This window comes from Oncorhynchus mykiss, chromosome 15 (genome assembly GCF_013265735.2).
Source record: "Oncorhynchus mykiss isolate Arlee chromosome 15, USDA_OmykA_1.1, whole genome shotgun sequence".
Lineage (NCBI taxonomy): Eukaryota > Metazoa > Chordata > Actinopteri > Salmoniformes > Salmonidae > Oncorhynchus > Oncorhynchus mykiss.
Window position 1 is genome coordinate 59,493,300 of NC_048579.1, and position 15,800 is coordinate 59,509,099.

A 15,800-nucleotide genomic window follows, 5' to 3' on the forward strand; every position below is an offset into this window, starting at 1 on the left:
TTGATGGGCTGGGGGATCCCAGTCTTACCGTCAGCCTTACGAGGACGCCACAATGCCTGATAGTGGAGAGAGCTGCCCGGAGGGTGGCACGACGCGTGTAACCATGGCTCCCCGAGCAAAATGGGGAAGGATGAGACGGAGAGAGAGCTTGAAGAGCTCTCCTTCTCCTCTCTCTAGCTGACTGAGTTTAAAGTGGTCACTTGGTAGAAGCGAAACGGCATTAATAACTGTTCATTCACAGACCTCCCTAGCTCTGTCAGCATGACACAAAAAGAGAATATTAAACGCACAGAGATAATTAAATGAAGTGGCTTTCAGCCTTCAGCTCACAGTAAATGTAGTGAGAGACTAAGGTCTGCCCTCAATGGAGCGGCACACAAATCCTTTCCTTTATATGAATTCAAAGTGAGACCCGTATTCATATGCCCTGTTCCATTATCATCAGGCTACTACAACTCTATGATCACATAATTGATTCAGTTCATTGGAAAAGACTCTGTTTTTTTTGCAATGAAAAATGACCTGCATTGTTTTGTGACTAATGAAAGTCATGATTCGAGTTCATGTGTGGTTGAATCGTTTGCTCGGGCCTGTCGAATGATTTTCATCAGGACCAGTTCTTGATATGCATAACGCTTTAAGTCAAGCCAACAGAGTGGCTGGAAATCATCATAATCTCCATCATTTCCCGCTGGTTAGCGCTCCCAGTCGTCTTCCCTGGTGTCCTTCCCTTTCCATTTGCAAAGCAGATTGACTCTGACAACTCATTCAGGGACTTTCCCTGAGCTCTGAGATGTCATTGATAGACAAGGTTGGGAAGAGCAACGCTCCTCCTCACTCCATCTATTTGTAATTGGGGGTCTTTCACCTTAGCAGGCATTTCCATCCCACATCAATTTCCCCTATCAACAGTTAGCCAGTTAACCCCCTCACCCATAGCTAGGCTGATTCATGTGGCTGTAAATTCTATTGACACTGTGAAGAAGGTTTTCAGCCGGATCACCTCTGTGACTTCTACAGTAGAGACATGATCAAGCTACCCTGGTCTGTGGGATTCTGTGTCTGCTCATCAGACCATGAAATGAGCTTCACAAGCAGATATGAGACGAGGGGAACAAATCTAATCGCTCAATTATAATACCTGGTGGCCCCAGCTCAACGCAGAATAGGTCATCTGCATTAATGAAATGACACACAGGTGAATCCCAATACCGAGCAACTATACATGGCTCTGAAGCAACCTTTAATCTTCCTGTAATAGCTGTGGAGGAAATTATTTATTGACCCACTATGTTGTTTAATTGAACATACTATGCTGTTTTTACTTGGAGAATTGTCCTTTGTTATACATTAGTATTTTGCTGATACAGGCTTGTCTTGTGTGACTTAGTCATTTGTCTGGGCGTACAGATAAGAGCCGTTTAGGTGTGACTGCAGTATGTGACATTCTGTTTTAACAATCTACAGGAACTTAGACGTGTGGAAACATGCAGGACGGAACAGACAACGGTGACACTGTTGAGTGGTTGTTATTGATTGCTTCATTTTTGCAAATCTAATAATAAAGTTGTTGTGAAGAATACAGTCTCTCTCCTTTTGGTTGGAATCCCCACGACATGGCTCTCTCCCATCTGCAGACATATTCCAGCACAGAACAGGGGCCAGATGAGGTCAAATGTGATTACATTACGATTAACTCGCCAATGTAGCTCAAAAAGGCTCAGCTGTCAGGGTATTGAGAGCGAGCCGCAGGGAAGTGTTTTTTACGATGCTCGTCACTATCCATTGTCCGGGAAAAATTTGCGTGGAATAATTTGCATGTGTAATAAAAGTGAATACAGGGGTTGTGACCGCGTGTTGGAATGTAAACACATGCGACACAGCACGTATGGCAAGGTATTGCTCAATTCACATAAATGCCATGTTCTCTGCTCTTCCATAGAGACATGGGAGTATTTATTGTCTTGGGAGGCTGTTAAACCACTGACATGAACGCCACAGCTGTTGAATGTTGCTGATAACGACCACTCATCTTCACTCTCCAGCTCCTCTAGCAGTCAGACCTCTACGAGAAAGAGCCATTCTGCACCGTGGCAAAGTGTCAGCTCACACAAGAACGTAATTGACTGGAAACTATGGCCGGTCAGCCTCTGCAACCAATCCAAGCTGATCCTCTCTAGTTTCCCTGGTGACTGGATGTGTTGTTGGTGGTTGAAGTGTTTCTCTCGCTCTTTCCCTCTCAATGGCCAGCTGTTGTAAAAGAGTCTGTAGGGTGCTGCCTAGCTGCTACTCCTGGCAGAGACATGAAGCCTCCCCCACCACCAGGCAGCACCAGGCTCCAGTGTCTCTGCCTGACTCCCAGGCCAGGCTTCTCTCATCCTGCTGTCCAATGAAAGGGCCAGCCCTCTCTGACATTTCCTCTAGTAGATTACATTTCCTACTAGATTACCTCAGTCTGAGAATTGATGGCCCTCTTACTCTTCAGTCTGTGTGTCTGAGCTGACCACGTCTGGGAAAACACCCCTAAAAGTCTGCATTGTTGTGTAGCCACATTTCTTCATTAAAATAACCATCAGTCACCTGTGGTCAATTTCCCTGTGTTGGCAGGAGCAAAAGGACCCTGGGGCCGTGGTGCAGGGGAATCGACTCACCTCTCTAATGGCTGTGCAGAACTCACTCTGCAACACCAACTTCAGGGACTGCAGCTTGTGACCCGGGACGTCTCCGGACTCCTGTAGCTTCTCCAGCAGCTCAATCGCCCTGGCTACATCTGACAGAGAGAGAGAGAGAGAGAGGCAGAGAGAAAGGGAGAGGCAGAGAGAGAGGAAAAGGTAGAGAGAGGTGGAGAAAGTCAGAGAGAGAGCGAGAGAGGGGGTAAGAAGGGGAAAAAATGCCCCATTGAATTACATTAACAGCAGAGCCTTGAAAAATAAGTCCGGAGCGAATCGATAGAGAGGATAATGGAAAAAAAAACTGAGTCAGGGCCAAGGGGATCAAGAGAGAGAGAGAGAGAGAGAAAGCAATCCCAGCGTAGTTTGCATTAGGCCTGCTCCATGCATGAGAAAATGGGGGGCGGACTTCAAGGTAGAGCATCGTTCTGTTCAAAGCGAGCGAATCCTGGCATGAGCGGGCACCGCGATCATTAGATCCTTTTAAAACAAACCCATGACGCCCTAAGTTAAAGACTTTGACTCCTATGTCTAGTAAACTCTCCACTCCTAATTATCATCCCCTGAAAAAATCCAGCGTAAAGCAGATTCTTTTCAGGAAAAATGATAGAAATGAGAGTACATGTTGGAAGGGGAGAGGAGGAATTTGATGCTCAGCCTAATCGTTGGGTCAGTTGTTATAGAAGAAACAAAATAAAAAGCAGTGGGTGGATAATGTGCATCTGTCAACCCTTTATCCCTTCAGCATGTGCAAAAACCAAACTACACAGTTTGCAACCAGCGAGTCGCTGGAAAATGATCAAACCACTTGTAATGGACTACAGATATTCGATGTTTCATACCTAGCTTGATGCCGAACCCAGTGACACAGTCCCACTCAGAAGAAATAGCAAGATTATGTTTTGGAGTTGATAATATAGTTTAGATGTTAAAAATCTAAAAATGTAAAATCGTTAACTGAGTCTACTTTATTAATCCAAGAAATATCCAACTATATGTAGCTCAACTATATGTAGACTATATACATTCTTTGAATAGCAAATATATACAGAGGCTAAGGTCAAGGATTCTGAACAATCTTAAACACCATGTCCCTGGTGTTGAACTAGCGCCACGCTCTGTACAACACCAATAGAGAGGGGTAAACAACCCACGATGTTTATAAACATCACGCCGAACCCAGGGAGGCTGGACTGAGAGGGAAGACAATCTAGTTTAACCCGGTGAGGCAGAGAGGAGGCAGAAAAGCTATTACTGTTTACAGACCTAGGGCGAATTAGGTAAGAGGAGGGAGAACTGCATACATAGAACCTGTGGTTGTTTAGGCAGGTTTGTTTTGTGCCAGTATTTAAGCGTCAAATAAGGGCATAACATTTACTGTTGGTAAACAAGTATACATGGAGAAAGAACATGATACCCAGAGTACCAGCGTGGATTACATTAAAGCAGAAGAAATGATGGGGTTGATTTCCATCAGGATTGGTTACTGCAAGCCACAAAGTGTTGTCAGGGAGATCTTTACAGGGAATTCATCACCCTAATTCCACGACTCCACTCAGCATCTTCTGTAATGATGGCCAAGTGTCAGCCAAGATAATATCGCATAGAATGTTCTATAGGATGTGCAAAAAATATATGTTTTATTGTCACGTACACCGGATAGGTGCAGTGAAATGTATTTTTTTACAGGGTCAGCCATAGCAAATTAAGGTTATGTGCCTTGCACAAGGGCACATCGGCTGATTTTATTTCTGACTTTTCAGTTACTGGCCGAACACTCAAAGCTTAGGCTGAGACTTGGTGTGGGTGGTATAGTCCACCCTAGAGGCAGGTTGTTGCCTGAAATGTCAGACTTGGTCAAGAACCCGAAACTACGGGGAGACGAGAGCAGAATTACAGCTGGTCCATAGGGAGTCGAACACAGGAAAGGGGACACTTTTCTCTAAACCTGTGAGTGTGTATGGAGGGATAAAACAGTATTCATTACTACTTTACATTACCCCTGCAACAGAGCTCTGTAATGGTAATGTAGCTAATGTACAGAATTTCCATCAGATTTAATAAGCGTCCAATGAGTCCGTAAGTAAGGTGAATGAGGTTGTACAATATTGTGTACCATATCTGTAAAAAAAGAGAGTTAGCATTTCACTAATGAGTGGCCAGTAATCTGCTGGTATTATTCCAAGCAGCCTGGTTAGTTTTATGAGTGTTTATTTCTCATTATAGCGAGGTCAGGGCCAGATCAGGAGAGCTTTTGCCTTCTCTCATTTGCCCATTAGCACCAATTTCTTCATCCTCGTCAAGGTCTCTGACGAGGCCTCCAACATCGAGCAACGCTTCAAAGATTAAGATTTCTAAAACATTTTTGTTGATAGATGGGATTTCTCGGGAGGTCAGTTTTTGTACTACCCTACACTGATCAAAAACAAAAGTTGGGAGTCTCCACCTGTTCAGCACCACTTTCAAGTAGTTTGGCTTTCAACTTCGGTCTGGGGAATTAAATAAATACATTCTTTGAAATAAACTGGGTTATAGGCTAAGAAGCTATTTTGGAAAAGTAAAGCAAACCGTGTTTGGTTGCTAAAGGGAAGGATTTCGACCGGGTATCAAGTTGTTTGAAAGGAGAAAGAGAAGAAGATCTGGCAGTCCGGAAAAGTCCGGAAATGTTTTAGGCTACAAGCAATCAAAGGCAGTATTTTAGACCTTCATTTGAATATCAAAAATATCACAAATACCATAACGAGGCCATATATGTCATGCCCCATCTCCCCTATTCAGACTGTCCAGTGTCTATGACCAGTCAGCCAACACCACAGCAGTAAATAGGGATTGTTGCTACCAGATGTGACAGTTGTTATCCCCCTAAACCAGTGATGAGGGCTAGACTACAGCAGAGCCTCTCCTGCTCCTAGAGTTATTACAGGTAATCGGTCATAAAAGCCTCCCCTCTCCAACAGTCGTCAAACCCACTGGCTACAGGTCATCTACAAGTCTCTGCTAGGTAAAGCCCCGCCTTATCTCAGCTCACTGGTCACCATAGCAGCACCCACTCGTGGCACGCGCTCCAGCAGGTATATCTCACTGGTCACCCCCAAAGCCAATTCTTCCTTTGGTCTTCTTTCCTTCCAGTTCTCTGCTGCCCATGACTGGAACGAATTGCAAAAATCTCTGAAGCTGGAGACTCACATCTCCCTCACTAGCTTTAAGCACCAGCTGTCAGAGCAGATTACAGATCACTGCACCTGTACATAGCCCATCTGTAAACAGCCCATCTATCTACTTACCTCATCCCCATACTGGTATTTATTTATTTATTTATTTAGCTCCTTTGCATCCCAGTATCTCTACCTGCACATTCATCTTCTGCCGATCTACCATTCCAGTGTTTAATTGCTATATTGTAATTACTTCTCCACCATGGCCTATTTATTTCCTTAACCTCATTTGCACTCACTGTATATAGACTATTTGTTTTCTTTTCTTCTACTGCATTATTGACTGTATGTTTTGTTTATTCCATGTGTAACTCTGTGTTGTTGTATGTGTCGAATTGCTACGCTTTATCTTGGCCAGGTCGCAGTTGCAAATGAGAACTTGTTCTCAACTAGCCTACCTGGTTAAATAAAGGTTAAATAAAAATAAAATAAATAAATAAATAAAAAGTTGCATTTCATTTGCTGCATCGTGACACATATCATGCCGTCATCCACCCTGCTTCCCTTGGTCTTCTAGCTCATCAACTCTGCAAGCACTGTCGTGTCGATTTGTTTCAATAAGTAGATGGCTATTTGTGGACAGAATGTCTTGGACAGACCGTGGATAGTGTTGTGTGATAATTGGTGTAGAACATGCAGCAGTAATAGAACACCATCCAGTCCTGTGAGGAGCTGCCTACGTCAGGCATTTCTGCTGGAATCCTGTATTTTGTCTACGGTGTGAGGAGTGAGACATCAAATGGTTTCCTCTGTGTGTGATCTAAGGGGTATAAACCCCCAGGGTATAATATTTGCTTGGCAGCCCTGGGTGATTTGCTGTTTCAATAACTATGGGAAGCCAGGTACAGAGTTATGTCACATCCACATAGCTTTGTCTGCAACGACTCCCAAATAAGACACGTTATAACGACGCATCACATCAAATCCCTGTGTGGTACATTCAGCCACATCACCTAGGTGACCAAGTGAGACCTTAAGTCCTTACTAATCTGACCTTATAGTTGGCTATGTAGACACACACAGACCAGTAAAACCATGGTCATATTGAGCTACACCACCACTAGCATCAAAGTTATACCCTGACTACACCGCTCATGTCGCGTGTGCGAGCGTTGCAAAATACATTTAGAAATCTATATTATTCAATTATTGCACACACACACTGCTTGCGCGTGCAAACAAGCGTCTGCGTTGCCAAGGGATAAAATCTGGTCCAGTTCTACTTGTGACGCAGATCGCGCTGCAAGTCCTGCCTCACCCATCTCCTCATTGGTTTATAGAAGCAGGTACCCACATGCCATCTCCTCATTGGTTATACCCACATGGGTGACTGAAAGACGAATGAGGTCGGTGGCGGTGACCTAATTTATGAAAGCTGCCAATCGCAATATAAAGTCCAGAGAAGAAAAGGCCTGGAAGGAGTAGAGATGACTAGAAACAATTTGGTTGACCGTTTTGTGTGGATTAATTGTTGGAATAGAGGACCTTGTGCATTTCATGTAAAATTACAACTCAATGTTTATATCCCAGGACAAATTAGCTAGCAACAGCAAGCTAGCTAAATAGGACAAATTAGCTAGCAAGTGCAAGCTAGCTAAATTGCCATAAATGTGTAACGCTTTTCGACCTGTCCCCAAATTAATGTAATTGGTTCAGAGTCTGTTTTGATATTTTAACCTGCATGTCGTGATCACGTTTGGTGTGGGGGGGACAAAATTAATTAATGCACGATGGCGGTTTGGGTTCCGTGTTGCTGTCCCTCAGCCTACAATGCTAATAAAAAGGAAAACTGCTCTGTAAGAGTAGCTCTACACACCACTAAGAATACCCTCACCGCCCACATGGCGTGGCCTGTTACCAAGCCGAAGCCACTCCATGAATAACTACAGTACATCTGGAGGGTAAAACACAGTCAGCCAACACCATCCTGGCCTGCCTTACTAACTAACACTCCAACCCATCTGAGAGAGGAACTTGAGAGTATGCATGGATCTGGCCCTCTCTCTCTCTCTCTATCCCACTTCATTAAAAGAACGTGGCTCAGTGAAGCCCCAGGATAGGATACCAGTCCTGTAGGCCTACAGATCTCCTCTCTTTGGATTTCCTCACTCCACTGAGATGGATTCATTTGAAACCAATGGAAGTCAGTGGCGGGAATCCACTCAACTACTAAGTCATTAGCATTCTCCTCGTCGTTCCTCTTCTCCACACTCCAATGAGATGGATTCACTCAACTACTAAGCCATTAGCATCCTCCTCGTCGTTCCTCTTCTCCACACTCCAATGAGATGGATTCACTCAACTACTAAGCCATTAGCATTCTCCTCGTCGTTCCTCTTCTCCACACTCCAATGAGACTTCAGCCCCCTTGGCGCTTCACCAACTCTAGAGATGGACTCAAGGGGTCCAGATGTGTGCAACATCTGTGGGACTCAACCCTCCTCCACGAAATGAAAATATTCAAAGAGCAGTTACTGTATGTTCAGCTTTAATGCCGACACAACGGCAAATCAATGTTGCCATTAGATCATCTGCAAGGCATGTTTGCAAAAAATAAAAAATACATTTGACACATATTTTCAAGGGAAGACAGAGGTGTCCAGGTGAAACTGCTGCTCTTATTGGAAGTGTCATTAAGGATGGGAGCAAGAGATGAAAAACAATAGCTGTTAAAAGTTAAACATACAACTCCTAATTTACATGAATTCAATCTGTGAAGTTGGGGAGGCATGTTTCTTGCCTTCATCAGTATTCTATAACTAAATAAAGTATGAAACACCAGTACATTGCTATGCATTGTGTAGTCGGGAACATTGATGCTACTAGCCAAACATTTGACCTAGTTTAACTTCTCTTTGCCACACAGCAGTGAGAACACATTACCATTGCCTGATTGGATGAGCTGAAAGTAACGAGACGTGTTCTTTGGAGCGGTCACATAGGGCTCTCATCTACCATTTTCTATTTCAACAATCACTCCTGACTGGGCAATGACACATTTCTCTATTTGAAAGGTTTATCATCCGTCTCCAATTACAACAGAAAGTGAAGCAAACTGACTGTTTACTGAAATCCCTGTGGCCAACTTGAACCAAAATGATACTGTGCGTCCTTCAGTGTACGTATAATACATTCCTAATGGGCCGATGTATGTGTCCCTAACAGTAATAAAGACAGAAGTAAAAGCAATAGAACAAAGGCCAATATAAATCATATCTGAATTCTTTGTGGGAAAGATTTCTTGAGGCAGCCAACAAATAAAACATTTATGCTCATTCTAATTCATGTTCTAAGGCAACGATGAAGGTGTTTTAGAGGGTGCCCAACTTTGTGAGAGAAATATTCTGAAAGTGCTGTTGAAGTGTTACTGAAAGCAGTGTCCTCTAAAGAGCCATTTCCAAGAGGAATCAATTAATTAATAGTGCGTATCTAAGAAGCTATTAGTCTACTATAGTCTGTTTCTGTGACTGACAATGCTAAACTGTTTAGTGATAAATCTGTTTCTGTGACTGACAATGTAAAGACGTTTAGTGATAAATCTGTTTCTGTGACTGACAATGTAAAACTGTTTAGTGGTAAATCTGTTTCTGTGACTGACAATGTAAAACTGTTTAGTGATAAATCTGTTTCTGTGACTGACAATGTAAAGACGTTTAGTGATAAATCTGTTTCTGTGACTGACAATGTAAAGACGTTTAGTGATAAATCTGTTTCTGTGACTGACAATGTAAAACTGTTTAGTGATAAATCTGTTTCTGTGACTGACAATGTAAAGACGTTTTGTGGTAAATCTGTTTCTGTGACTAACAATGCAAAACTGTTCAGTGATAAATCTGTTTCTGTGACTGACAATGTAAAGACGTTTAGTGGTAAATCTGTTTCTGTGACTAACAATGCAAAACTGTTCAGTGATAAATCTGTTTCTGTGACTGACAATGTAAAGACGTTTAGTGGTAAATCTGTTTCTGTGACTGACAATGTAAAACTGTTTAGTGGTAAATCTGTTTCTGTGACTGACAATGCAAAACTGTTTAGTGGTAAATCTGTTTCTGTGACTGACAATGTAAAGACGTTTTGTGGTAAATCTGTTTCTGTGACTGACAATGTAAAGACGTTTAGTGAAATCTATTTCTGTGACTGACAATGTAAAGACGTTTAGTGATAAATCTGTTTCTGTGACTGACAATGTAAAGACGTTTAGTGAAATCTATTTCTGTGACTGACAATGTAAAGACGTTTTGTGATAAATCTGTTTCTGTGACTGACAATGTAAAGACGTTTAGTGGTAAATCTGTTTCTGTGACTGACAATGTAAAGACATTTTGTGGTAAATCTGTTTCTGTGACTGACAATGTAAAGGTGTTTAGTGATAAATCTGTTTCTGTGACTGACAATGTAAAGACGTTTAGTGGTAAATCTGTTTCTGTGACTGACAATGTAAAGACATTTTGTGGTAAATCTGTTTCTGTGACTGACAATGTAAAGGCGTTTTGTGATAAATCTGTTTCTGTGACTGACAATGTAAAGACGTTTAGTGGTAAATCTGTTTATTTGACTGACAATGTAAAGACGTTTTGTGGTAAATCTGTTTATTTGACTGACAATGTAAAGACGTTTAGTGGTAAATCTGTTTATTTGACTGACAATGTAAAGACATTTTGTGTTAAATCTGTTTCTGTGACTGACAATGTAAAGACATTTTGTGGTAAATCTGTTTCTGTGACTGACAATGTAAAGACGTTTTGTGATAAATCTGTTTCTGTGACTGACAATGTAAAGACGTTTAGTGGTAAATCTGTTTAGTTGACTGACAATGTAAAGACGTTTTGTGGTAAATCTGTTTCTGTGACTGACAATGTAAAGACGTTTTGTGGTAAATCTGTTTATTTGACTGACAATGTAAAGACGTTTAGTGGTAAATCTGTTTCTGTGACTGACAATGTAAAGACGTTTAGTGGTAAATCTGTTTCTGTGACTGACAATGTAAAGACGTTTAGTGATAAATCTGTTTCTGTGACTGACAATGTAAAGACGTTTAGTGATAAATCTGTTTCTGTGACTGACAATGTAAAGATGTTTTGTGGTAAATCTATAACATACAGTAAGTACTGTGCTGTGTGTTACCTTGAGATTTCCAAAAATCGAATCAATGACGGACGACCACAGAAATGATGGTATTATGTTGATCAAATACAACGTTCAAACTATAAACAGCATGGTGTCTAAAACACCATGTCTAAAATCACCAGTTCCAGAATGAGTCAGCCTTTCAAGTACACAGAGTTCCCTTTCTGCTCTGCTTTGATGACTGGATCTACTAATGCAGCCATCACCCGGGATGTGTCATAAATAAATGTGAAGACCACAACAAGAAGCTAGCAATGCTGCTGTGCTGAAACACACCAGGTTTGTGCTGTCCTGCCTTAGGCACGGCTTATTTCACTCTTCCTGGGGTCCAAGCCTTTCGACGCCGCAGTATTAAACAATGAGTGCTTCACTGCTTTCTACACTTGAGTAAGAGTCTAAACATGATTTTGAGCTGTTTGCAAAACTGGGCAGTGCTCCAATATCCTCACATAATTGCCCTAGATAATAGAGGGCAAAGCTGAATAGAATATATTTTCCAATATCTGCACGTGCTGTGCGGTGTAAATAAGCATGTCCAATTAACTCAGCTGGCTCATTAAGACATGGGGCTGATGAAAACAGAGACTGCAACGCAGGTGCATCTTCTCCATCTCTACTGGGACGTCTAAGGTCCTAATAGAGAATCTTTTCATAGCTGATTGATTCAAGACTAGTCTGAGCTATTCCTCACTCCCACATGTAATGTTTCCCAGAGCAGTACCCTAACACCGTCACTACCAGAATGGCTGACTTACACATGCCAGAATAAATTGCCCCGGAGAGGCCATGCCATCTGCCACTTCCCAGTTTGACCCGCGTATCCTTTGTGCCATTGGCAACCACACTGAAATTACCACACAAAAAACCTCTACTGTGCTCATTCTCTGGATGAGTAGAGGAACAGGCCAGCAGGGGCTTGCCAGACACAAGGCCAGCTCCTCAACAGGAGAGCTTTTTAAATGGACGCACCTCCCTTTATCAATCCCCCCCATAAACCGAGTGAATTAACACTAAATGGCCCTGCCGTGACATTCCTGACTATAGAGGGAAAATAAATCACTCTTAGGCTAATGAGCCCTGATGGGGACCGTCTAAGGCAGAAGCAGACAACACTGAACTTTGTTTTTGTCTCCCTTCCTCTGACTGATTACCTGGCAGATGTACATCCCAAACAAATGAAATGTCCTTTCATTGTGGTTCTAATGAGAGCTTACCTAGGGCTGAATAGCTCTCCGTTGATGAAATTGCTGAGCTGGCTGTTCACCTCACCTGTAATCCCTCCTCTCTGTTATCACCCAAAGCAAGGTACAAGAGGAAGGTCGCTGCAATGAACAATGAACAAATCCAGTGACCTCTGCAAGCAAAGCAAAGCCTGTCTGCAGTATGGTGAGACAACATGCTTAGGGCCCTGAGTAGGCTACGGTGTGTTGCCCTTTCTCCCCTGTGAATAGACTCAAACAAAGGATCAGCGATAACTTACAAGGAAATGTGCGGTTGTTCTATATTTATTACGGCAATAAACCATGCACGGAGAGCATCAAAAAAGTATTGACTTCCAGATTTCAAGCTTCTGCTCGCCCTCGATGTTTGGAATCTTAGTAAATCCACTGTAATTTCACACAGCACAGAAACCTGTTTGACCATCTGTGTCTTCCTACACTGCTCAATCAGCAAATAGATAGGAATTCTGCTCACAAAGGCCTCAAATGCATCTCCATCTGAAAATATGTGGCAGAAAGAACACTAACACATTTCACTGTGATTACTGTACAGCCTCAGCCTGACTGATATTATTAGGGCTTCATGGCACACGGTTGATGAGAACTCTCTCAGTATCTCTATCCATTTCAATAGTCTTGGCATGCCTGGAGCCAGTTAGTGTTTGAATGAGATTCAATCAATGAAGGAGAACTTTGGTGTCATGAGCAGGGAGGTTCCAACACAGGCTGTTTCTCCACAGGACAGTGGTGTTTGAGTCATTTCCTGAGACAATAGCAGGAAGTGCAGTCATGACCTTAAAGCACAGTGAGTTTCCCGCCTCTTTGTGTGTTTGTGACAAATTCCTAACACATCCTGCTTTCAACAAAAAAACAGGCTTATTTTCAATATAAATGAGTGTTTCTTCACTATTGGCAGCAGCGACAAAGGACTCTGTGCAAAGACTATGACAGCTCCTGTAAAGCTATCATTATGATCCCCTACATGATCGACCACTTAATGTTGCTGTGCAGAGCATGTGGATACAGCAGCCACCCAAATGTTCTCTCTGAAATGATAGGGGCTCTGACTCACTAGTCTACCTATGCAAACAAAATGGAAAAAGTTGAGTAACCTATACTGGCATTTATATTTCAGTTTAACTGGGGATGAAAAAAAAACTTCCCTAATGTGCCATATAATGAATGACCTGTTTATCAATAGAATCTCAATGCCAGAAATGTTCCTTCCCCTAATTACTGAGTTCTTTGAACTGATGATGGTGGGAGGAAACTGGGCAGAGCTTCTTGTTTATCATTTTGCCCTGTACCATGTTTTTGCCCTTGCACACACAGCTCATATACAGTATGTGAAGGCGTTTGACTCATACAGAGCCCCTTTCAGTTGCTGCAGTCACGCAATAATGAATCCAATTGCCACTGAGCATTGAATTAACCGTAAATCATTCAAAATGAGCCAATTTTTATAAAATGGGAATAAAACCGTTATATTATCCATTATTCCTTGGGTATAAAGACAGGTCACTCGCTGAGGATCCTCGGTCGGTTTACATCCATTCCATACTTCATGATAACAACCAGGCTCGATCACTCATGCGCAATGCTGTGTTCAACACAACGTAGAGCGGTCACCATTTGTAATTCTCCAATTTAGACAGATGTTTGTATCCTCTTGCCTTCTACATTCCCGTGAGTTGTTTATTCCAAGGCGTTTACAGTTGTTCCTACTGTCACTGACAGTTGTGGCAATAATTCAAAGTGGGCCCATGCCCATTACTTTTTCCAGATGTATCATCTTTCTCTATTTTTTAACACCACCCCCTTTCATTTGTGTCATGCAGCCACACTAATGCATTTCACCACCTGATAAGTTTTAAGCACTCTATAGGCTACACAGTTACAGACTAAAACGTAGTCTACACATTCAGTGGCAGTCCTAGACCAGTTCAACTGGGGTGGCCAATCTGGAGCCCATTGTACTGTTAGAGGGTCCAGTTACACTAGACGTTATTGTTGTCATCGTTTTCTTCACTACATTGCAGGCATTAGCAGGCAAAATACCATGTTCATAATCATCATCGTTGCCACTGTCTAATAAGGGATGTAAAAACAGAACAATAGCAAAAATTAGTTATGTAAAAATGATTTCATACTCCACATTTAGGGGGGTCAGAGCCCCCCCCCCCCCCCCCCCCCCCAGAACCGCCACTGTACACATTTAATCTGATTTCCCCATAGTCCACATTTTGAATATCAAAATTAAAGAATAGCCAGGAGCTATCAGAAAAAAATAAGTAGGCTACATGGAACCAATGGAAATCTCGGTGGTGGTTGAATGATGGCATCTGAATGATGCGCTCATAAAATCATATTTTATCACATGACCTGCAATCATGCTGTGACACATCTGTTATCATTGGACAGGCAGGCTACCGTAGAAAAGCAATATCACCTGAAGTCAGCGTGCAAGTAGGCCTATTACGACTCAAAATATGACGTAGGCTACTGGTAGACGACATTGTGGACTCACCCTTCCTTTTAGAATAATGCCGCAGGTGAATTCATTTTTCACTGCCGACAACAGGTATGCTATGGGGTGAAGACCTGTACCCCTTATTACTGTCCAAGTTACCATTGGATTCAAGAAAAATATAAACAGATTAAAAAAGGTGTTTGTTATCTATTCTTACGCCTACCCATCCAAAAGTTGTCGGATATCCAGAGAAGTAAGGATTTGCGCGTGATTGGATCCCTGCGCCCAATAAATGATTTCTCCCAATCACGAAGTGAAGAATAAAGCGAGATAATATTCTACTGAATGTTACATAACAGAGATAAATGCACTATTCATATGCAGTGGGATGTTATACTGTGCGTTGATAACACATTTGTTATAATATTGCTGAACAGTATTATTTAATTAAGCCGTTTTATCCAATTTTGGCAGAGTGCGCATCAAACGGTCCAGGCATTTTATTCCCAGCAAATAACGGAATCCAGCGAGAGAGAAATATAAACTGACGAATGTACAATTGAAATAATAGCATATAGTAGTTTCAACTTAAATGTGGTCCGCCAATGCATCGTTCGCTCAAGTTTCGGGAACCATAAATAATTCAACAAGAAAGCGAATCCGATGGTTGTGCGTCTTACCTCGATCCAGAGTGAGCGGTTGGACCTCTGTCGCCATGACTGCTGTTAAGGGGAGATATAGCGACTACGGTAGCTGCAGCATCTGAAGCAACTCAAGCTAAACGGGCGAGTGAGAGCACAGAGCTCGTCGGTGGGAGTGGCTGGAAGGGAGAGGGGATCAACTCCCGCGCCGCTGCTCTATCGGACTGACCCAATGGTCCTGTCAAACCGAACAACCGCGGGATAAATATCTTTATGCAAATAATTGAGAGTGGATGGGACTGGATTGACATATAGCCCAATTGAATAGCTGATATGAACATTTTTATATTGAATTATTCACGGACAATTTCATAGGCAGGGGTGCTAATGGTAGGGGATTCTTGTTGTCCTGCAGCCTCATGCTGATATAGTAGTCGACAGTAACCACAAAGTGATAA

At 42.3% G+C, this 15,800-nt stretch overlaps 1 protein-coding gene across 3 annotated transcripts in view; it reads right to left on the reverse strand.

The window, feature by feature from the left end:
- Positions 1-15,533, reverse strand: part of LOC110490467 (protein lin-7 homolog A) — a 31,554-nt gene extending 16,021 nt beyond the window's left edge. For all 3 annotated transcript variants that reach the window (XR_005036153.1, XM_021563869.2, XM_021563870.2), the window contains exons 1-2: positions 15,382-15,533; positions 2,652-2,770 (exon numbers count right to left, since the gene is read on the reverse strand). Coding sequence is in view for 2 of the 3 variants with exons in the window: in XM_021563869.2 (XP_021419544.1) it covers positions 2,652-2,770; positions 15,382-15,418 (156 nt within the window). In the remaining variant the exon portion in view is untranslated. The remainder of the gene's footprint in view (positions 1-2,651; positions 2,771-15,381) is intronic.
- Positions 15,534-15,800: the final 267 nt, after the last annotated feature.